This window comes from Neophocaena asiaeorientalis, unplaced genomic scaffold (assembly GCF_003031525.2).
Source record: "Neophocaena asiaeorientalis asiaeorientalis breed wild unplaced genomic scaffold, Neophocaena_asiaeorientalis_V1.1 scaffold115, whole genome shotgun sequence".
In the NCBI taxonomy this organism is placed as follows: domain Eukaryota; kingdom Metazoa; phylum Chordata; class Mammalia; order Artiodactyla; family Phocoenidae; genus Neophocaena; species Neophocaena asiaeorientalis.
The window spans coordinates 589,201-613,353 of NW_020173132.1; the positions used below are offsets into that span (position 1 = coordinate 589,201).

Genomic DNA, 24,153 nt, shown 5'->3' on the forward strand with positions numbered 1-24,153 from the left:
TGCCTTTACCTGAGTGGCTGTCAAATACACAGCACTCACGCACACGCGTGTGCACACACATGCCTGTTTTTCCATCTAAGTCTCTTACACAGCTAAGCTTGACAAGTATATATCTGGCGGTATTCTGCTGTTTTATACCTTTATTTTCGTTTAAAGGGGACTGAGATGTTCACTTTGGCTTTACTGCGTTTGTCCAGAGTCTCGAGTGGGGAAGGGGATGGCCATGCACCCCGTCTCCCTCATCTCTCACAGCATGCTGGGACAGCTGTAAGCAGACCCACTCCTTGTAGGGAATTGACGGTTCACATTAAATAACATATGTCAATGCAATAATGTCTTTTATTATTCTGTTACACGCAGTCTAACGAATCCCTGATTTAGATATGTGCAAATCCAATCTCATACACTTTTGTCAATAGGTTTTTCTTGAATAACCTGTTGATAATCATTATTCTTGGAATAATTTTAAAGAGGGAAAAGAAAATATGATTCTATCGTTTTGTAATAATGCTACTAACAATGCATATTAATCACAGAATCTAGATTTTGACGTGTCTCTGAAGATGAGTGCCTCCACCAAATCCTTCTTTTCATTTAGTAATCGTCAGCATCACCGGCACAGATGGCAAGCAGAGCCTTCTCGTAATGCCCTGAAGCGAAATGCTGAAAGGAAGAAAATGTAATGTATTTGAAATACAATGTCATAGTATTTCTAAAAAGAAGCATAATTCCTCTGAACTATAGAATGAAAGACCATGGGCCGTTAGCGTCACAAGAATTATTTATTTTTTTCATCTAAGTATTTAATATGCCCTGAGAACTGTTCCCTGGGAGTTACTGAAAAATAATACCGTGGGTGTAGTCAATAGAACGAAGTTGATATAAAGTTGATGGAACCCTAATGTGTTTTTATAAGAAGAATAACTTCCAGTAGAATCAAATCTTCTCCTCCGCTTGAAAGAGGTGTCCTCATTTATTGTTGTAAATCAGTGTAGAGTCTGGAGGGCAGATTGGGCAGTATGCCTCAGATGGCTTAAAAATGTTTATACTCATTAATGCAGAAATTCTACTTCAAGAAATCTGTCCTAAGGAAATAATGATCAATTATTGGTGAGCCCAAGATTTATGCTCCAAAATATACACCGTAATATTATGTATAATAGTGAAAAAGTAAAAAGCAATAAATAATAATGTGGGGCAGTTTATGTACTTTAGAACTTCTACAGTGGGATCCATGATTTAATAAAAATATTACTTTAAGTAGTAAAACAGTTTTTAAAAGAAAACATGTACAAAAAAATTTTGTTATTGGTTATCTGTGGTGGAGAATTAGGGCCATTTTAATCCTTTTATCATGCTTCCGTAGTTTCTAAGTTTTCAAAAAAAAGATAGTAATAAATAAAAGGAATTATAAAACTTATCTTTGTTAAAAGTCAACTCTCACATCCATGTTCTCTTACACAAAGTTGTGTAATTATAATTCACTGCCTTAAATGCACATGGTAAAGTTGCATTAATCATATGTGAATATTAGTAGATTTTGAGGTGGCTGTCGTTAATTGCTGTCTAGGTATTAGAACTAGTTTATTCATTTAGAAAATGAGTTATGACACGCATTTCTCAATGAGAAATGTTTAGCACCACTAAAAGTTTAAGGTTTTGAAGGTGGCTGTAAGGAGAGTTCTATCAAAGACGAAGGAGGAAGATGTCTCCTAAATGCTCCCTTAACCCTTCCTCTTGGAAACCACTTCAGCTCCCTGAGGGCCTACGAGGTCTTCTGGGTTGTGTGATCTCTTGCTCCTTGGGTTGTCAAGTTTCTTCCGTATCTTTCAATAAACTAAAAAGCTATTTTATGCAATTGAAAATTTCAATGGAAACAACGTGGACAAGGTAACAGGACTTAGCTATGTGCAAAATATACATTAAGATACATTCTAGGGCCCTGTGCTTGGGTTAATGCTCTGAGGGTGCCATCTTGAAGTTCTTTATACTTTTTTGAACAAGGGGTCAAATGTTTTCATTTTCCATGGGGTGCCCCAAATTCCGTAGATGGTCCTACATACTCTGATAATTCTTTGCTAGGTTTTATCAAAATCCAGGCTCAAGCTTAGGTGGGTGTATCAGAATGAAGAAACCACCGGCCTGTTGACTTCTGAGTCATCGCTTCTAGGCATGAGCTTCAAGGGCTCATGGGATGGCAGTGTGCAGAATTTTGCACCCGTGTGATGGGATCTGACTGGCTGCCCCCTCCTATGACGACACAGGAGAGCTGATCTCAGAAAGCTCTTCACAATTAATGGGCTCTTCTTGCGAAACGTTTTCTTGCTGGTGCTAATCATGCTTGGCCATTTAGCTTGTAGAGCCTCATCACGTGATCGTGGGATGAATAGTTTGCATGACAGACCAATGACTTTTGCTTAAAACACATCAAAGAGGAATAAGTTTTGTCACCGAGGTGAAGGGATTTTTCTCACCTGTTGTGGTGCACTAAGGCTGCCTGACCTACTAATGTAGATGATCCCAGCCAGAATAGTTAACTTTCTAGATTCCACCGTGAGGTTACTTAAATTACAGCCCTTGTTTCAGTTTCGAAAAGGATCGAATATGGCTGCAAATAAGTCACAAGGAGGAGACTTACTTTGATGTCATGGAAGAGGGACTTCCCGTATCTCTCTTTGTATCGTTTCCTTATGGTCATCAGGTCTATTTCACTTCTGGCAATAAGAATCCTGATCACGGTTTTATTATGGAAACCAAAGTCCTAAAAGACACAGCCAAGGGGAGAAAAACAATAAGGAAACAGCACCTTAAAGTCAGTCTCTCTAAAATCGACTCATCCTCTTTCCTGTGGCCGTGGGGTCCTGGTCCTGTGTCCCTCAGGCCCTGGCATCCCCACCCACGGGCATCGACTCAGACTCCGCCTCCCCTCTGTGACCCGCCCCCACCTCCCCCGGCCCCCCCACACTGTACACACACAGTCAAGTGGTCCGTCTACTCTGCTTCTTAAATGCCCTCTAATCTCTATTTTCAGGGTCACAGCCTTGATGCTGGCCCTCATCACTTCACCTGATTCTGCAGTAATCCCCCCTTTTATTTAAAAAGCCATTTTTTTATTGGAGTGTAGTTGATTTACAATGTTGTGTTAGCTTTTGCTGTACAGCGAAGTGATTCAGTTATACATGTACATATATATATATACATCCACTCTTTTAGATTCTTTTCCCATGTAGCCCGTTACAGAGTGTTGAATAGAGTCCCCTGAGCTATATAGTAGGGCCTTATTAGTTATCCATTTTATGTGTGTTTATGTGTGTACATGTCAGTCCCAATCTCCTAATTTATCCCTCTCCCCTTTCCCCCTGGCGACCATAAGTTTGTTTTCTACTTCTGAGACTCTATAATTCTCCCTTTCAAACCTGGTCAACCTCCCCACTGTCTCCTGAACACCGCATCTGAAGATGCAAATCTGATCGTGTGCTCTTTCTAGGTAAAAATTCTTCCTGGGTTGGGAGGTGGGTCCCAACTCTGTTAGATGAACGTCAGCGTTTCTAAGACGGCAATTATGTTTTTATTTTATCGTCTGCTTATTGTGGAAAACTGTAAAAGTAAGAATTCCAGGTACTCAAAATATTTGCTGATTTAACCTCCAATACTGAACAATACACAGCCATCCCTTTCTGTGTACTAGGTCCGGAACGAGTACCGCTTCACAAAGCAATTTCAACTTGTCTGTTCAAATGGAGTACTGGTGACATCCAGTGGCCGGGAATCAGCAGCTAATTTTTGATGTCTGAATGTTTTGGGTATAGACCTACTAACAAACTTTTCCATAATTTGAAGTGATAAACATGAATGATCCAACCAACTGCCCATATTTAAGTTGTGTATCATTTGCTTAGAATACACAGGAGAAAAACAGAGATTTTCTTTGGTGAGAGCTGGTGAAAACAGCTTTTGAACAATACTTGGCACTGGCAGGAGGCCCTTGTATATGAACACTGATTACTGGAATATACACTCCTCTGCTGTACCTGCAGACCGTGCGTGAGTACACGTACCTTCCTTTTTGCATTGACACACACAGCGAGGGTAGAGTTTTTATTTATTATTAGGATAATTGGCCCTCCCTTTGGGCGTAATTGGAACCAGAGTAATGTGATTATTTTCCCAAGGTCATTCACAAGTGAAGCTTTACTCTTTTTGTTGGAGAAGGAAACGGTTGATGTCGTCCGATATCCTTGCCCAATACACTTTTTTAAATATATAGTTAATCCACCTTTATTCTTGGAAATAGAATCAAAAGGAAGCAGAGGACTGTGAGCTCTGATCCTGATCCTGTGTTCTGAGGATGCGTGGGTTCTTGTACCTAATAAAAAATACTTGCACATCGATAAAAAATAAATAAAAAAAATATTCTTGATGATTCACATATTATCCAAGCTTGCTGGCTACCTCTAAGAAGCTGGTCTATGACAATTGCTTGGAGGATAAAGCACTCCCGTGAAATTGTTGTACCACTGAATTGTTTTTAATGATTTTCTTGGAGTTTTCAGGGCTGTGACATGTATAGTGATTTGCATGAGACCTTTTCATTTTCTCAATATTTTCGTGTGCATTGTGGATGAGATACGCATTGTCTCGTGCAGATAAGTGTTTGTTTCTTTGAAAATGAATGCACCAAAGATGTGCAGTTGTATAGTATATTTCTTCACTGGAGCATATTTTCTTTCAAATTAATATATTTGCATACAAATTCAAATATGGGAATCAGTATTTAAATAATTGAAGTAAAACTCGTCCTTCGAGAAAGTAGACATGATTTCTGGAGAAATTTTAAAACTACGTGGCTCGTACTTACATGGATCGCACTGTATAATCTGTAAGCAAAATAGCCTGGTTTGTCTCGAACACAGAGAACTAGGAAAAATCAGAGAGAAAAGAAGAAAGTTTGGGAGTGACAGTACATGTTCTCTTCAGAATTTGGGAAACGATGAGAATGCTTTTTTTTTTTTTTTCCAGTTACAGTCCTGGAAGACTGATACTTCGTGAGTTCTCTGTGGGATCCCCCATCGTACATTGTATTAAAATGTCAACATTTAGAATAGCGGTAAAACCATAACCTTCTTTACAAGGGAAAGGAAGTTAGTATGTACAAGATGAATTTAAAGGTGTGAGATCCCAGTTACCTGAGAATTCAAGGTTTCCTAGTGTGAAAGTTGACAGCTGTTAGGAAGGGTGTGGGTTCGTGAAAGTTACCAGCTTGACAGTTTAGTGCATTGTATCGGTAGCCGATGCACGTTTCCTGTACAGAGTTAACATTCTGTCTAAATAATTAAATTCAGGGGAAAGTGGCTCAATCGACGGCTTGCTCACGCCTCTTTAATTCTATCAGAGCTAATCAGCATTCACTGTGCCAAACACATTATTACTCACCAATTGCAACTAGCAGCTCTTGAAAGGATCCATCATAGCATCCGTTAATGGTGTCTACTATGTCTTGCCCAGAAATAGTTTGAAATTCCTGGAAAACTTCAACACATGATATAATTCAAAGGAGATTTTATGAATATTATAAATTTAAAATGCAAACAGTGGAGGTAAATAAAGTATAGGGGTGGGTGTTGGGTTGCAGTAGGCCATCTTTTAAAATTTTTTAATCGACTTTTGTGTGTTATATATAGTAGAAAAAAACCAAAAAAGTATTTTAAAAAATAAGGGAGACAGGAAGGTACAGCAGTTTGGGGAAAGTTGAACAAAGTAGGACCAGTAAGGCAGCTTCACATAAATCACGACTTCAGTAATAATGGCCTTGGTTCATTACGGACTGTGTTCACCATATTCTTTTTTTTTTTTGCGGTACGCGGGCCTCTCACTGCTGTGGCCTCTCCCGTCGCGGAGCACAGGCTCCGGACGCGCAGGCCCAGCGGCCATGGCTCACGGGCCCAGCCGCTCCGCGGCATGTGGGATCCTCCCGGACCGGGGCACGAACCCGTGTCCCCTGCATCGGCAGGCGGACTCTCAACCACTGCGCCACCAGGGAAGCCCTCACCATATTCTTTTTAAGACAACATATGATGCACCTAACAGGAGATAGGTAATATAGGTAAGTTCTCCATCAGAAATAGAGGTGGTTTTAAAAAGTTTAGTATTGAAAGGTTATGTGATTCAATTATTGGCAAAATAAAATTCTAGGGGAACTTCATCCTTAGCAATGTTATTAGATGAGGCACGTCTGTATAAACATAACCCCAAAGAGGTACCTTTGAGATAACTGGCTTTCCTCTCTTTATATGTAACACCCCCCTTTCCCAATTACCTACTTGCTTTTTATTCTATAATCGGGGGATAGCTGTAAAGAACAGAGGGCAGTTACCCAGCCATAGCTGCTGGTAGCTCTTGTTACACAGGATCATTTGCAAAAGCGTTTTGTGCTCCCCTGTCCTCTTCTGGCAGGCCTCCCACAGCACCTGAAACATCACAGGCCTCCAGGTAGCACCGCGGCCCCAGGCTGGCGTGCCCAAGGTCCCGCGGTTGCCCCAGGGCTGGCCCGTTACCATGGCGTCCTGGGCAGCCGTGGCAGGGTCCGTGTACCCTTCTTCCCTGGTTCCCTGTGAAGTAAGCACAGGTTTCCCTCTGTAAGTGCTCTGAATTGACAACTTAGTAGGGTTACCGGGACACAAATCTTTGAGCCACCAAATACAATGGAGACCCCTAAGAAAGTTCTATCATTATTCGGAGTTAGTCTACATTTCTTGGGTACTTTATGCAATGCAGGTCTTTTTAAAACTGTGGGCACTTTTCATTTTTTCTTTGTAGCCGAGGTAATCTTTCAAAGGAGTTGACAAGTTTTTTCGCTTTTCCAATTCCCTGAGCGGTATCTCCGCCGCCCACCCCTTCAAACAGCGCCCACTGCCTGGCCGGCTGGTAGAGACGGGATTTTAACATCGTCAGAAGGAAAAGGCAGAGAGAAAGCGTGAGTTAATGCTCGGTCTCTGACTTGTAACATCTCATGTTGGCAACAGTAAAATAACCATGAAATCCAGAATGTGTGCAGTGAGAGTATTTTGTAAATTTGTTTCACTCCAGCCTCTTTATCATATGAAGAAAGAACAGACACGGCCAAGCTGCCCTAAGAGAAGTCCTTTCAAACAGGAGGGAAGGAGAGCTCACTAATGCAGGACCCTCTGGTCCCTGAGGGTTATGAGGACCAGAGGGCAGAAAGAGGTAGAGACACGTGATGAGACAGTTTATTTAACCTTTCCTTTCCTTTGGGTCCAGATCTGGAGGAAATGCTTTTTTTGTCTTTTTTGACCTTGCTGGAAGAACACAGAGGTCACTGTCTTCTGCCCCGGTTGTCTTTTCGGACTCTGGAAATGAACTCGGTGACAGCAAGATAGGGCAGCCGAGGCCCTGAGGACACCTTCCTGAATTCATCTCAGTCCCGAAGCAGCACGAATGGGCCCCAGATCTCTCATCTGCTCCCGATGGAGGAACTTGCCTGCTGGCTGACGAGCCAGAAGCGGAGCCTGACAGGTGGAGTGGTTTATGGCCGCAGCAGGGCAGACCCTTCCAGCAGGCCAGGGCTGTGAGACAGACCGCGCTGGCTGGAGCCCTGTGGGGAACATAGCCGGGCACTAGTGGGAGTCTTAGGCTCCAGAGGGAGCAAGGGTGAGGCCAAACCATCATGAAGGTTACTTGGTTCTGATCAAACTGAGACAGAAAAAGCGACATAAGTTAACCAGCTTAACTGGTCAAGTCTCGTCTTCCCAGTGGGATTTGCCCTGAGCAAGCTGTGCTACGTCATAACCTACCCGCCATCCCCTCCCCTGCCCTGCCGTATCCTTCATCGCCTAACATGCTGTGAAAGGCACCAATTGACTAGATTTCTCCTTAGCTGTCTGCATCCCCCGACTAGAATGCAAGCTTCTTAAGACTGGGGTCTTTGGATAATTCCCAATTGTCCTTGGCACGTTGTAGGCTTTTGAGAAATATTCACTGAGTCAATACTAAACGAAGGAAGGGAAGTTAAAGAAATACCTTTTAGATGGCAGAATTTAAACACCAGTTAGTAGAAACGGGAAGATTTTCTGGATCATTGAAGTGTTTTTTGTGATTGCCAATCAAACGATGTAGCTAACTGAACACCTACGCATGCAAAGTTTGTGAGAAATATTTAAGAAATTTCTGCAGTTCTGAAATTTTTGTGAGAGTTTTGATTTTTGGACATTTAACTTGAAATGGTGCCCATCTGTTTACTTCTTTGTGCAGTTAATTGCCAAAAGCCCTTTAAGCAGACTGGTAGATTAAAAAAATGTGTATCAGTTTAATGTGTGATTTAGCTTTTCCCAGCAAGTGGATTTTGTCGTATAAAAAGCCTAGGACAGTAGACTGGTAGGTGATGTAAATGCCAGAGAAATGGCATAAATGAGAATTGGGGTTAAGGGCAAAATAAAAATGTGAAAGGAAGAAATTAAAGGAAATGAAATCTGGCTGGAAGTATTTGGAGCAAAGTGGCTACAGCTGATCCCCAGAGGCCTCAGGGCGTTAGTCTGAGGTAGCATCACTGGGAGACTCCTGACAGCCAAGATGAGGACAGTTTCCATTTTTTCTGTCTGTGGAAACATTTATCATCTGCAGGGTGATTTGCACACATGGATTAATTGATCTCTAAGTGACTAACTTTTCATTATTTGACAGATAATTAGATCTCCTGTAAATCTGGTTTAATAAAAGCACAGGAAGTGCTGTGAGTCAGTTCAGTGATTGGCATTAGTTTTCAAGAAGAACGTGTTCTGGTTGAGTGGTTTTCTTATTAGAAATAGCCCTGTTGGAAAATTCTTTATAGATTAAAAGCTCTTTTTTTCCCAGCAAATATGACCGTAATTTAAACACTTCACATTTCATGAATACCTTAAAGCTTCCAATTCCCTCAGTCCCTATTAATTCACAAAAAAAGATGTGTATCTGAATGTTCATGATGTCAAAAAGATGAAAGCCATGGGCGGCGTTTCCCTTGATTCTGGAAGTGAAGCTGCAGAGGGAAGGAGGAGGAAATGATTGTAATTGCTGAAGAATTTTAGAATATGGGTACTGGGAGGGAATGGAGCAGAATGGGTTCACTTCCTTTAATTTACAGGGTAAATATCTGGAATCTCAAGAAAGCAAAATGATAAACCCAAGGACACACAGCTGACTTAGAGCCAAGAGCAAAAGATACATAGATATATATACCTGGTTGTTTTACACGGAGTATCTGTCTGTTTATCTATTATCTATCCGTCATCTATCTACCTGTCTACCTATCTGTATCTCTATCTATCTATCTATCTATGTATCTATATGTATCTATCATCTCTCTATGTATATATGTATGTATGTATCTATCGTCTACCATCTGTCAAACATCTATCTATAGAGAGAGATAGGGGCAGAGAGAATAAGGATCCCAACTAGAGGGTAGAAGGAACTTGGTCATGTGACAGTGCCAGTTATTTGGCTGGAACTCATCACCTCTTTTTGTAAGATGTCTAGACAGAGTCTCTGAAACGGTGTACACCGCAGATAGTGGTCAGAAGTGATGGACTTCTTCAATTCTCTAGTTAACGTTACATCATTTTCACTCTTGGAAATTTACTGATCCAAAGCCTAAACCAGGAGGTCCAAAATGAAGAGCCATTAATGTAGAAGTCAGAAGTCTGTGGTCAGACTTCAAAATATTTAAACATCTATGAGAAATTATACATTTTACTAAGCATTACATGGGACTCCTGATGTTGAAATATAAGTTTTTTACTTCCATTTTCTATTATGAGTTAAGTGCTTTCTTTGAAACATGTATTATCTTATACTTATGTATTATCTTATACTTAGAAATACATAATATTTAAGTAAACCTCATTAATTCCCCTTGGCTTCTTATAAAATCTAGGTCTTGCTTCACCGTCAATTTTTATATTCTATGTTGAAAGGACAATTTTACTGCCCTGAAGAGCTGTTTCAAGATTAAACACACACACTTAAGTTCCGACTCTAGAAATTGAACTTAAGAAGTAATACTTTATCCTGTAAAGTCATAATCCAAATTAGGTGAAACCCAGTGATAAAATAAATTGTGTATTATTTTAAAATATGTGTGTCTATACAAATAATATTATATATACAAATACACATCCTCACATTTATACTCTATCAAAAATAAAGCATTATTGTTTAATTTCAGGAAAAAGGACCTGCAGTTGTGCATAAGATAGATAGCTCTATTACATCAAGGGAAAATATCGTTCACTGATTTTTTTTCCCCTTGTGATTTATTTTCTCTCAAGTTTAGTTTTCAGAACTGTGTGTTTTTCCCTGAAATATAAGAGCTTTCCTTTATAAAAACACACTGCGATCCTGATTCTTGGCTGTCAGTTCCTTTTAGGGGGTTTGTAGCATAACCTTTGACGAGGTGCAGAGATTCTCAGAGGTTATTTGAATACTTGATCATTGGAATTTTACCAGATGGAAATAGAACTGGAGTACAAATAGATGGGGTTGGAGGTGGGAGCAATCCCATTTAACAGTGGAGGTGGAGGTATGGTGTCTTGGGGCTGTTTTCATGTTAGTCTCTCACTCAGCAGACGTGAAACATCAGGTCAGCCACGGAGCCCATCTGAGTTCCCAGGGACGGGGTGCAGCCATTCAGCTCCCCTGGGGAGCTGACTCTGACATGGAGACCAGCAGGTACCTTGTTATATTTTTTTGCCTTTTTAAAAAAACAATTATTGAAGTATAGTTGATTTACAATGTTGGGTTAGTTTCAGGTGTATAGCAAAGCGATTCAGTTGTACACGTACACATATTGAAAAGATACCTGCACCCCTATGTTCATAGCAGCACTGTTTACAATAGCCAGGACATGGAAGCAACCTAAATGTCCATCAGCAGATGAATGGATAAAGATGTGGTACAGATATACCATGGAATACTCCTCAGCCATAAAAAAGAATGAAATAATGCCACTTGCAGCAACATGGGTGGACCTAGAGATGATCCTACTGGGTGAAGTAAGTCAGACAGAGAAAGACAAATAGCATATAGCGCTTATATGTAGAATCTAAAACATGATACAAATGAAACAGATTCTTGTTATTATGGGATGTGCTGGGGATCAACCATGGATGGGAGAGAAAAGAAGCCAAATTTGGAAGGAGAGGCTGGGCTGTGATACAGGCCTAGTGGAATGCAACATAGCCCTAATGAAATATATTTTTTGTCTTCCTAGAAAGCTTATATATTTCTTTAATAAATTGACATAAATTTCTTTTCGGATACTAAGAAAATAAAAACGTGTTTGCTATTAAGATGCAACTCATGGATTTATAATAGGGCTTCTGGTTTTATTAGGGGCAGTACCAATGCCAACACGAATTTCCGACTGGAAACTGTTGTTTTAATTTACATTACGGAGCATCAGTCCTAGAAAACCAAAAGATGAAGACCCTTCTAAATTGAGAGGATGTTTTAATTAATCTTATGACGTTGAAAAGTTAGAAAATATTCAACTGACGTTGCCAAGTGAGATTATTTTTAATATTAATAATGATTATTAAAAACTTTTTTCCTATAATGACTCAACTTCTGTCACAAATTTAAATAAGCTTATTTCTACAACACCTTACACAGAAGTCTCAAGTTGGACGATATCTGTTCTCTATTGATGTTCTCATCCCAGAGATTAGAATCTTCAGAATAGGACTTGAGGAATTGATACAGGCAGTTTTATGAACTCTGCGGCCATGCCATGCACGTGCAAATTAAACCACAGCAAACCAAATTAAACAAGAAAGCAAATTCTTGATTTTGTTTTTACAAATAGAATTTTTACTTTAATTGAAAGGTCAATAGATTTGCTCAGTACTATGCCATTTTTTTCAGTTGAACAATTTTGAAGAAATCCAACCAGCCCTAGTCACCAATCTCTCCTCCGTCTGGGGCAGCTAATACTTGCTTCCTCTGGAATCTTTCCTTTTGGATTTCTTTATTCCTAATTCAGAACTGACAATAACTTGGCCTCAAAAAAAAAGAGTAAAAAAAATTTTTAATCCTTGTTGCCTGGCAATGAATGGAATTGTTAGTTTGTGTTCTAATCTGGCTGATATATTTATTCATTCTTAAATTATAGAGACTATTGTGAAGTACAGTATAAAGTTTTTAATCACAATAAACACACATTAAAGAAACCACACCTCCTGTGTTTTATTGGATGTGTTAATCCACCCCGAAGGAGGAAGATAGCAAAACTGCCCAATCAGAAAAGAAGGAAAATGAAGTAGTCACTTAAATTTGCACACTGCCATTGATATTTTAAAGGAAAAAAAATCATTATCAATAGTCATTTTCTCATTTTAACTATCTTCTGTATATAGAGTAGTTCTAGACAGGGTAGAAAGAATTCTTAATTTTTATCTTTCTTGTGTAAAGTAATACAATACTTTAACTTGAGAAATAAAGTTGTTCATTTTTGTAAAAAAAACTTTGTAGCGTTAAAAAAAAAAAAAGAACTCTCTCTAGGTAAAAGTTTGAACCTGCAATTTCAGAAAGAAAAATTAGCATATGGCTGTGGGTCTATTTTCTGGAGTGGTTGGGAGCTTTTCTGTATTTTTTTCCTGATGTGATGTTCCCTTGTTTTCTTTCATTCTATAGGTTCTATAACCTGCCCTGGAACATTGAGTTCCATCCACTGCTCTCCCTGCTAGAAGATGGCTAGTCAACAATCTGAGTGATAACACAGAGGAACCGAAATAGCTTTTCTTGCCTAAATCCAAGCCCCTTGTTTCCTGCTGAATCCTCTCCCGTTTCCTGCATCACTTCATCAGGTACTGAGGGTGTGTCTGATTGATTTGGTCAACACAAGCTGAAGGAGAAGATGGAATTACAGAAATAAAGAGATGGTAAGAAGGGAAAACTAGTTTTTATTTTCAGTAATCCAGATTCTCCTCATTTAAAGTCATGCGTGAGGCTCCTGGATCCCTATGTATATTGTACTCTCATCTGGTGATTCTAACTATTCACCTATTGGTGCGGTCCTGGGTCCCTGGGGCCTTAGGCGATGTTCTCATTCTGCTGATTGTATCCGTAGAATTTTAAATCTCTTAACACCCTTGTAATATATAATTATTGATGCATTTATTGATAATTATAATCATTTTACTTATAGCAGATTGTTTTGAGAACAGAGATGGTGTCTTATTCATATTTGTTTGTTTCTATATCCAACCCAAGTTTCTATCACAGTGCCTTGAATTTAGCTGGCATTCAGTAGTTGTTATTGTACAGAATTCACTGTTAGACTGGGGTAAACTGGAGTTTTCTGTACTATTTTTTGAAAACGAAACATACCTGTTTTTTTAAATAGTGCAAAATGGTGTGAATTTTGGAGTTTCATACCTGGACCAAGTTCACCAGCGTATCTCTGAAGTGTCCCGAGGTCTCTGAGTAAATGTCCTCCTGCAGGTCGCGGCTGTATTCTGGGTACGAGAACGCCCGTGTTGGAGGGTTGGTTTATGACAGAACCACGTATCGCTGTGCTTGCCTAGATCAGCGCTACCTCCCCCGTATAAGTGGAAAGTGAGGAGACATCTAATCTGCTGACATTTCTTTGTCTTTTACCACACTCTACTCACATGAAGCCAATAAACAGTCCACCCAAGTAATTTGACAGCAATGGTAACATAGGCCCAGGTCGGTTTTCTTAAAAAAAAAAAAAAAAAGTACTATGTCTATTCCAAAACTGAGAAACAACATTGAGAATCATTTTGCATTCTGCAATCTTTTTTTTTTTTTTTTTGCGGTACGCGGGCCTCTCATTGCCTGGGTCCCTCCCGTTGCGGAGCACAGGCTCCGGATGCGCAGGCTCAGCGGCCATGGCTCAGGGGCCCAGCCGCTCCGCGGCACGTGGGATCCTCCCGGACCGGGTCACGAACCCGTGTCCCCTGCATCGGCAGGCGGACTCTCAACCTCTGAGCCACCAGGGAAGCCCGCATTCTACAATCTTTAAAATTCAGAATCCTGCCTTCTCTTTTCTTAGCGCACTGCCCAGCCCAGCTCTCCCCAAGTCTTTGTCCTGTCTTAATATTTTCAGTGAAGGGTCTTACTTCACTCCCCTTGGGAAAGTCTTGTTTTTGTTTGAATGTAATAGAGCTGATTGTCTGGAACATTTTCTTGACAGTTCAATGTCACATAATACATGATGCAATGGAACTTAAGGCATTAAGCCTTTTTAAAAATGAAAAGAGTTAACCTTTCCACTTTTAACATGCGTAAAAACCTGATTCTGAGGTGGATCGCAGTGATTATGAGGTTTATGTAAATTGAAGTAGTTGCCCATATTTGTAGAATTCGCTGAGAGATCATCGCGCTTTGCTTTGTTCTGTCTTTATACCTGGTCCCTCCTAGGTAAGAGATACGACGCTCCCTGAGCCACCGTGCCAAGTACTTGCTGTCCTAATGTAAACACCCACCTCATAGAAACTAGTAATTATTTTCCTGGAAAGTCCGCTTAACTTGATTGTCTAGGGAATTGTTTCATTTTTAGTACCCTAATCATCGATTCTACCTAGTGAATTAATTAGTCTTGAGTGAGTGGTATTTCACACATGAGTGTCTTAGAAAATTCTTTAAAATACATAAACTGGAATATTTTACATGTTATTTGCAAAATATAAAGTTTATATGAGGATAAAACATATGTACAAATGGGTATTTCCTTACGCAAATAGTAGGCTTCTCGCATCTGGAAAATTTCTCCGTTTGTTCTTGAAGCTAATATATCAATGAGGCAATTCTCATCAGTGCCTGCTCCCTAGAAGGACAGAGCGAGAGAAATATAAAGGCATCTGTGCTGGAAATAACAGTGCACTCTGCAGTAAAGGGATACAGCCTCCCTGGTGTTCTGAGAGGTGGCAGAGGGCAAGGAAGTATGTTTGGGTTAAAGACAGGCCCAGTTCAGTCTGCCTCTGCTACTTACTAGCTGTTTGGTCCCAAGAAGATAATATTATCTGAAACTCTGTTCCTTCATAGAGTAAAACAACATGGGCATTTCTAAATAATGTGGGAAAATATGTTTAAACAATGCTCATGACACTGATTTTTTTCCTGCTAGAATATCAATTCTTGGGCAAGCTCGAATTTGATCCTGGGTCTCTAATTTTGCACAGATGTTTTAGAGACGTCTCCCTGCCTCTCCCAGGATGTGGACTTCTGCACCGTTTGCCTAAACATTTGGACTGGCTACTTTCTGTAGTCTCTTTCAGCCATAGGCATAAACTCTTCTCTGATGGTGATTTTAAAGACAACACATCTTTTTCAGAAAGCTTCAGAAATCCTTTCCATCCTGTGAGACATTGATACAATGTAACAGTGTCATCTAAACAGTAACATAGGACTTACTTCACATCATTTTGCAAGAGGTAGGGATTGACATTATGCAACACTCAATACTCTGTAATAGGCTATATGGGAAACGAATCTAAAAAAACGAATAAAAGTGGAGTGGATGTATGCACACATATAACTGATTCACTTTGCTGTACGCCTGAAACTAACACAACAGTTTAAATCAACTATACTCCAATAAAACTTTTTTAAATAGTAAAAACAAAAATCAGTACTTTTGAGATTCATATCTACTCACTGAATTTTAACTGAGTAAATTCCACATATGGAATTGTAAAAAAAAATTAGTTGAAATTCATATTTTACATAAGGCTTATTCTGATCTACAAATATGATGGCCAAGATCCAGATTCCTTAATATTTTTTCCGTTTCCCTTTTGGAGTCACACATTGTTCCCAGACCAGGGTAATCAGGTCATTGGCAGGCATTGTATTGGAATGATTTCAGCAGCTCTGCAGGTGTTTCATATCAGCATTTGGAAAGATGTGAAAAGCCCTTTGGCCTCCATCCCTAGCCAGCAAACCTCTAACAAATCTGTAGTTAATTTCTTTCCTGTAAGAAAGAATTGTTCTAATCCTTCAGAAGTAACATTTTGCTACATTTGAGCAATAGTTTTTGTAAAGGATTATTTTAGGGTCACAAAAATAAAGATGTCATCTATATTTTGTCTCTGACTCAGTATTACTGCTGACTCATTACTTGATGAGCCCAATTTATACCACAGTGTAAAGAGATTCACATGAATTATAATATTTCCTCTTAATGTATGAAGATACACTTCCAAACAGTCCCAGAAGCTTTCCTTTCGGCAGATTGGCACAGAGCAGGGTTGGTGGGTCTGGGTTTGCACAGCAGGAGAATCGACTGATCCCGCCGCTGGGCTCTGGAGGTCCCCCCTTTCCTGACAACCCCCCCCAGCATTTCTTTTGTTTCTTCTTTGTGCAGAAGTTCCCTCCCCTCCCTGATCACACATAGCAGCATCATAGGGCAGGTCCCGCACTATGGAAATATTTTCTCATCCGACCTCTACCTTCATGGCGTGCCAGAGCTCGTGGGCATCGTAGGAGGGCGGTGGGTACATGAGGCCCACCATGACTTCCTTGAAGTGATTGGAAAGCTTCTCCTTCAGGTCACTAACCAGGTCCTGTGGAGGGAAAAACAAATACCTTCATTATATCGCTTACCAATTTTATGAGAGAAATGGGATAATTGCAGAAAGTCTTCTAGTACGATTTCCTTTTCCACGTCACTTCACATAATAACTAGTCTGGTTTTAGTTCACACGTGTGTACGTGGATTTCACGAGATCGTGGACTTGAGGGTTTGAAAATGACTGATGTGAAGACATCTCTGCATGAAACATCATCTGTATGGATGTTCTAGTCACGTAAACACAGAGGGATACTCCTTCCCTAATCCCAACCCGACCCCTCTTCTCATCTCATTATGAAAATAAATAAAATTTGAAACCTGAAAGCATGTTACTTGGGAGTGCTTAGTTTTCTTGTGTGGAATTAATGAAAGAAAGTCCTTAAAGAATATATGTATTTTATTTTATCATTATAGCAATGTCTTTTAGCAAAGAGTTTCTGGTTATACTATTGCCAAAAAGCTTGTATAAATGAATTAAGTAGTCTTAGAACTTTCTTCAAAGAGTCACATGAATATACTTACTGAAAATATTGAAAATTAAATGCTTAAAAGGAAAAATAAGTGTGCTGGATTTTTGGCCTTGATATACAGGTACAAGAGCACGAAATTGATCGTTTTAATGTGACTTTCCTTTTACTCATGTAGAATGGATTGTTGAAAAGCATATATGTTCAATTTATTTTTTGTAGGGTTACAAAGATATCTGAAAGATATTTAAAGTTTACCATTTCTTGCTAAAATGTATAGTGTATATTCAGTTTTATGTTGAAATACACAATATTTTAGTTCTGACTTGGTTCAGTAATGATTCAATAAGGCATAATAAATAAGCTTTGTTACAATAAAAACGAAATAGTCATAATTTTCATTTTATTTAGTATAATCTGGAAGCACGTTTCCTATACTGTGGGTTTTCTTTTTTAACAAATAAAAGCATCAGCCACAAGGTGGTAATTGGTAACAGAGAGAATCTATTGAATTTGCGCCCAGGTCAGTGCAATTTGTTTAATGAGCAGTTAATAGGGGTCTGGAGTTGTGGCAGTTGCTTGGAGTAGATAGATATAAGACTTACAAGATCGCTTCCTCATGGAGCTGGTAGTCTAGTTACTTCCCTCGTTGTTCACCATCGACTGTTTCTAATCCCTTTACCAAATAGTCCTATAGTGCTATTAGGAGACAGGTGATAGCAATGTATAAAGCTGACGTGAACATCTGAGCTCGTGAAGGCTTTGTCCTCATGCTTCCATGAGCTCAATACATCTTTTTTGAAGGAAAGATGGCAGTGTATTCAATGAGTGTTTATTTCTACTCTTTCCCAGACATGGTGGTAGGAGCTGGAGAAAAATAACACAGGGTCTCTGTTTTCAAGAGGACCAACATCCCATAAACCCAGACGTAGCGTAAGTAAAAATGTGAGCTAATGCTTTTGAAGACTCTGATCTTCATTTTTCACTTTATAAGATCCTAAAGCAGTAGTTCAAGAGAGTTCTAAGAATTCAGATAAGATATCAGAATGGCCTTACAGGATCGGAGGACACAAGACACAGTTACACAAGGAAGGACAAGTGGCATGGAGATAGGAGTTCAGATGCCATTTGTGATGGTTAATTTTATGTCAGCTTGGATGGGCCACAGCACCCGGATATTTGGTCAAACGTTCTTCTAGATGTTTCTGTGAAGGTATTTCAAAAAACTGTTTTTTAAAATTGAAGTATAGCTGGTTTACAATGTTGTGTTTGTTACTGCAGTACAGCAAAAGTGACTCAGTTATACATGTATATGCATTCTTTTTTCCTATTTTTTCCATTATGGTTTATCCCAGGATATTGAATATAGTTCCCTGTGCTCTACAGTAGGACCTTGTTGTTTATCCATCATATATATAATAGTTTGCATCTGCTAACCCCAAACTGCCAACCCATGCCTCCCCCACCCCCCTCCCACTTGGCAACCACAAGTCTGTTCTCTATGTCTGTGAGTCTGTTTCTGTTTAATAGATAATGTCATTTGTGTTGTATTTTAGATTCCACATATAAATGATATCATATGGTGTTTGTCTTTCTGACTTACTTCACTTAGTATGACAATCTCTATCATATCATGTTGCTGCAAATGGCATGATTTCATTCTTTTTTTATGGCTGAGCAGTATTCCATTGTATATATGGACCACATCCTGTGAAGGTATTTTTTAGATGATTAACATTTACATCAGTGGACTTTGAGTAAAGCAGATTACTCTCCACAATGTGGGTGGGTCTCATTCAGTCAGTTGAAGACTTTATAAGAAAAGACTGATTTTCCTTCAAGAATTCTACCAGCAGACGGCCTTTGGAACTGAGCGGCTACCCTCTCTGAGGTTCTAGCCTACCATAGTCTCTGCTGGCCTGCTGTGTGTATTTGGGCTTGCAGGCCTCTGTAATCACGTGAGCTAATTCCTCGAAATCTCTCTCTCTCTACACATCTGTTGACATCGTTCCCAACAGTGAGGACCTTGCATAGTTGGAACAGCGTGTGATTGAGATGTTTCCTTCAATATGGCGCATAATGTGCCTCTCACAGGTGTTTATTCTCCCACTACAACAAAATTAACTTCAAACTAACAATAAAAATATAGCTGGAGAATCCCAAATGTTTGGAAAATTTTAAATGCACTTTCGTGTGATCCAAATCTCAAAGAATATATCACAAGGGAGTTAGAAAATACTTTTAATTTAATGAAGGTGAAAAGGCAACATGTCAGAATTTGTGAGATGTGGTGAAGATAGTAATTGAAGATACACTTTTAGCTTTAAATATTTATGTTAGAAGAGAAACATACAGTCAATGACCTAATCTTCCACCTCAAAAGATCTAGAAAAAGGAAGAGTAAATTAAGTCCAGGATAAGAAGGAAGGAAATAAGAATAAGATCAGAAATCAATGAAACTGAAAATTAATAAATACTAGAAACTGTGAATGAAATCAAAATGTAATTTTCTGAAAAGATGAGTAATGTTAATAAAATTCTAAATAGACAAGAAAAAAGAACAGAAATATTGGCAAAGTAAGAGTGACATGTACAAATACTACAGACATTAAAGGAAAAAAGCAAATTATGAACATATTTATAACACTATATATGTAAGTGAAATATAGCTGATTTACAATGTTGTGTTAATTTCAAGTGTATAGCAAAGTGATTCAGTTATACATACATATATTTTTAAATTTTTTCCAGATTCTTTTCCCTTACAGGTTATTACAAAATATTGAGTAGCTTTCCCTCTGCTATACAGTAGGTCCTTGTTGTTTATTCTATATATAGTAGTGTGTGTCTGTTAATCCCATACTCCTAATTTATCCCTCCCTCTCCAACCTTGGCAATCACAAGTCTCTTCTCTGTGCTGTCAGTCTGTTTCTGTTTTGTAAATAAGTTCGTTTGTGTCATATTTTAGATTCCACATATAAGTGATATCATATGATATTTGTCTTTCTGTTTTACTTCAGTTAGTGTAATTATTTCTAGGTCCATCCATGTCGCTGCAAATGGCATTATTTCATTCGTTTTCATGGCTGAGTAATATTCCATTGTATATATGTACCACATCTTCTTTATCCATTCATCTGTCGATGGACATTTAGGTTACTTCCATGTTTTGGCTATTGTAAATAGTGCTGCAGTGAACATTGGGGTGCATGTATCCTTTTGAATTATGCCATCATCAAAAAGTCTACAAATAATAACTGCTGGAGAGGCTGCTCACCACCTATAGGTTATGTCTATTTCCTTGCTGGTGCATCCCTAGAAGCTGCCTGTGGCTGCATCACAGAAACAGCCAAGCAGAAGCTAAGGCTTGACTTGATGGAGAAGGTGTGGAGAAAAGGGAACCCTCCTACACTGTCGGTGGGAATGTAAACTGGTGCAGCCACTATGGAGAACAGTATGGAGGTTCCTTAAAAAACAAAAATAGAGTTACCGTATGACCCAGCAAACCAATTCCTCAGCATATATCTGCAGAAAACCATAATTCAAAGATACACCACTGTATTTTAAACTTTAGTTGAAATGGTTCGATTCCTTGACAGACACAAATTACCAGAATAAACTCAAGGAGAGTTTGAAACTCAGTCGAAATTTCCTTATATTTATTTTGAAAAACTGGATTCACAATTAACCCACACTCTTAATCTCTAGACCCAGGTGAAATCACTTGATACAATCTATGAAACATTTAAGGTGGAAGTAAAATCAACTCTACACAAAATCTTGTAGAAAGCAGCAGATGAAAGAATACTTCTCAATTTATTTTATGTGACTAGTGCTGTCCTAATACCAAAAAAAAAAAAAACAACCCCAAAACAAACAAAAAAACAAAAAATTAAATCCAGCGCAGTGCCTTAAAGGTTTAAATGCAAACAGACCAATGGAATAGACTTTTATGTAGAGAGTAAAGGGTCCTGGCAGCTGATGGAAAGATAGAAACGTTAGAATTATCATCACTTTTGCGAGCCTTCCTCTGACCCTCGGGGAAGCTGATTATTTCTTTGCCACCGCTGCTCCACCCTCGCACTTATTACACTAGATTTAATGACCATATTATATGCATTTATGTCCCCCCAACGTCTGTCAGACACGGACTTTCTCACAAATGTCCCCAAATCCATCATCTCGCTCTGGCACATTGCTATGTACTCAAATGTGCAGAGTACGTGGTATATAATGCATAAATGAACATGTGAACGAGTGCGAGAATAAAGGAATAAATGTGGGAGGAGAAAGCCCTGAATTTACTGATTAAATGTAAAAGATAAAGGCAATGGCCTGGGCACTGCAAAATCTTCCATTTGATCTTCAGTCACTTTTTGGGTCCGTATCCCTCCCAAACATTCATAACAGCATCTTCCCTTACTTCACCTGTGATCGCCTTGGGCGCTGACCCTGAACACCGGTGCGGTTTCCACTGCTGATAGGGATCAGCGCGGCCGCTAGATGGCGCGGGGGAGCTTTGCTTTGGAGCGTAGGTGTGCGTGCGTGCGTCTGTGCGTGCGCGTATGCGTGTGCGTGCGTGCGTGTGTACATGGCTCTAGCAAACTGATTTCATAAGGTAGCTCGAGGAAGTCTGAGAATTTGGGTGGAACAGGCAGTGCCAGGCGTCTTCCCAACCCGTCGCGCCCAGGCCTGGGGGTGGCGTGTGGTTCCGGTCCTGGCGAGCATCAGCTGTGAGGTGACAGGTAGGTGCCCTTACTTCTGTGTCTGCTTCCCGTCTGTACAGTGAGAATTCTAACAGCACCCACCTCATAGCATTGGCCTTAACAGAATATATTTAACTCAGGTGGAATTCTTAAATTATTTTCTGGGAGGTATGAGGCACTCAAAATGTCTTCCCCCCCCCCCCCAATATTAGGTAATTTGCTGCAGATTAAAAATGGCTGATACTAGCTGTTTCCTCTCTCCTCTCTTTCTGTCTCTCTGCACCCCAGAAGTTTACGTGTTACACTGCATTTCTCACACGTTACCAACATCCATTGTCAGTAAATTCTATGGTCTCTAACTTAAAACCAGAAACGGACGATTTTGTCCCACTTTTACCGCCATAACCCTGGCTTCGGCACCGTCGTGGCTCCTTACGTCATTGCAGCAGCCTCCGAGTGAGTCCCCTTCTGCCCTTACACCTGTCCTCCCCACACACACCTGACAGGTGCTCCTGGAAAAATGCCGATCAGTTAGTCACTCCTCTGCAGAAACACCCTTTGCCACTCCCAACTCCAGGATGAGTTACAGGTACTTTTGTGCAGCTGAGCTCGGGATAAGCAAACATGCAGGTGTTTTATGCGATGGTCACCAAGGCACACGATGTCCCCTTGGCCAATCTGTGCCCTCACCTCCTGCCCGTCCTCTCCCTGCTCCCGACCCCCCTCCACCCCCTGGGCTTCCGGAGGCTCCTGGCACAGCAGACCTGCTCCCTCAGGGCCATTGCTTTCTCCTCCCTGTAGCTTGAATGTTCCTTCTCTAGGCCGGCACGTGGCTCGCCCCTTGGACTTCTTCACAGAGCCTGCCGTCGTCAGGCTATTTACAATTACAGAAAGTCCTCTACATACGAACGTTCACGGTGTGAACTTTCAGAGATGCGAATGTGCACAGAGAAAGGACAAAGAGAGAGAAGAAGAAGTAACTGAAGAACCGAAGAGGTTCAGGACGCAGGAAACGGCAAGGGGATTTTCTCTATTTGAGGAGGCACTGTTAGTTTCTGAGGCACAGAACCCGAACGTAGAACGGTACACGAAGGTTGCAGCAGCCGTTCAGAATGCAATCCAGTGCTACCGTGTCATCTATGACGAGAAAAAAAGAGCTACTACCCAGACATCACTGGATCGTTCTTTCAAGAGAGTAGATAGAAGTGAATCCAGCAAGGAACCAGAACCTGTGCCATCAGCGTCAGGCGTGAGTGAAACTGCAGCTTGCCCTCCGTCCCCTATTTCTGACGATCCATCAGCTCTGCCATCTCCCACCGCCTCTCCCTCCTCCAGTCAGTAACTCTTCTTGCCTGCTCCCTCGATACCAGCCCCTGGATGCCAGCTGTTGTACTGGACTACTGTACTTTACAAGGGACTGTACTGTAAGATTAAAAAGCTTTTCTCTGTTTTTTGTGTTTCTTTGTTTTTTATGTATTCTTTGTGTGAAGAGTATTATAAACCTATGACAGTACATACTATACAGCCGACTGTGTCAGTGGGGTTCCTAGGCTAACTTTGCTGGACTTACGAACAGATCGGACTTGCGAATGCGCTCTGGGAACGGAACTCTTTTGCACGTGGGGGACTTTTACTGGCCACTTGGTCCGCCCGCACTCCCTGTCCTTCTCACCAGGCTTCATCTTTTCTCCAGAGCACTAGTCCCTTCTAACAGGACACGTTTCACTAATTTTTCTCTCTCTCACCAGGTAAAGACCCTGGCAGGGCTTTTGGTCTGTTTTATTCATGGCAGTTTCCCCAAGCCATAGCACGGTGCCAGCTACACAGCATTGGTATAAAATAATGAACGAATGGGTCCACTCGTATTTCCTCAGTTGTTTGTTTGGAGGCATTGGCTGCTCAAGGGAAAACAAGCAATGGTCCCCATCTGCACGCACTTTGATTTCATGGAGGGGCTGGAACTCAGGAATTAGAGTGACCTTGCACTGCAAATGGGCAAAGAGTGCTACAGTGCTTTTTCAGGGCATCACAAGAACATATCACTTTCATTTGCGAAGATACATATTGAATAATATGTTTAAGTAGCTAAACTTTGCAAGTTCAAAGAGGAGCCTTCAAACCCATTCTCTAGTTAGAGTCTTAAATTCTCTCCGGGAGGGATAGAAATAGCTTTGCCAATGCAACCTTTGGAGTGTGCCTTTCCTCAGGCCGACTGCCTCTGCTTTCTTGTTTGCCCTAAAGGGACGCTATGGACCTCACAGCTTGGCCCTGCATTAGGCTAATGAGTACATGCTGTTCAAGCTGGGCTGCTCTGAGCTCCTGGGGGCTGCAGGTGGGCCACCCACAGTAATTCCGACAGCTCCATTTAAACAAAGTAACATGGCGGTTCCTT

General features: G+C 40.4%; 1 protein-coding gene across 1 annotated transcript in view; it reads right to left on the minus strand.

Annotated features, from left to right (window-relative positions):
• Window positions 1-278: 278 nt before the first annotated feature.
• The window catches only part of ANXA10 (annexin A10), a 66,570-nt gene continuing 42,695 nt past the window's right edge, over window positions 279-24,153 (minus strand). The window contains exons 4-12 of the mRNA XM_024744115.1: window positions 16,467-16,580; window positions 14,752-14,842; window positions 13,429-13,508; window positions 6,555-6,608; window positions 6,374-6,467; window positions 5,434-5,529; window positions 4,859-4,917; window positions 2,639-2,761; window positions 279-663 (exon numbers count right to left, since the gene is read on the minus strand). Of these exons, the coding sequence (XP_024599883.1) occupies window positions 595-663; window positions 2,639-2,761; window positions 4,859-4,917; window positions 5,434-5,529; window positions 6,374-6,467; window positions 6,555-6,608; window positions 13,429-13,508; window positions 14,752-14,842; window positions 16,467-16,580 (780 nt within the window). The 3' untranslated portion in view covers window positions 279-594. The remainder of the gene's footprint in view (window positions 664-2,638; window positions 2,762-4,858; window positions 4,918-5,433; window positions 5,530-6,373; window positions 6,468-6,554; window positions 6,609-13,428; window positions 13,509-14,751; window positions 14,843-16,466; window positions 16,581-24,153) is intronic.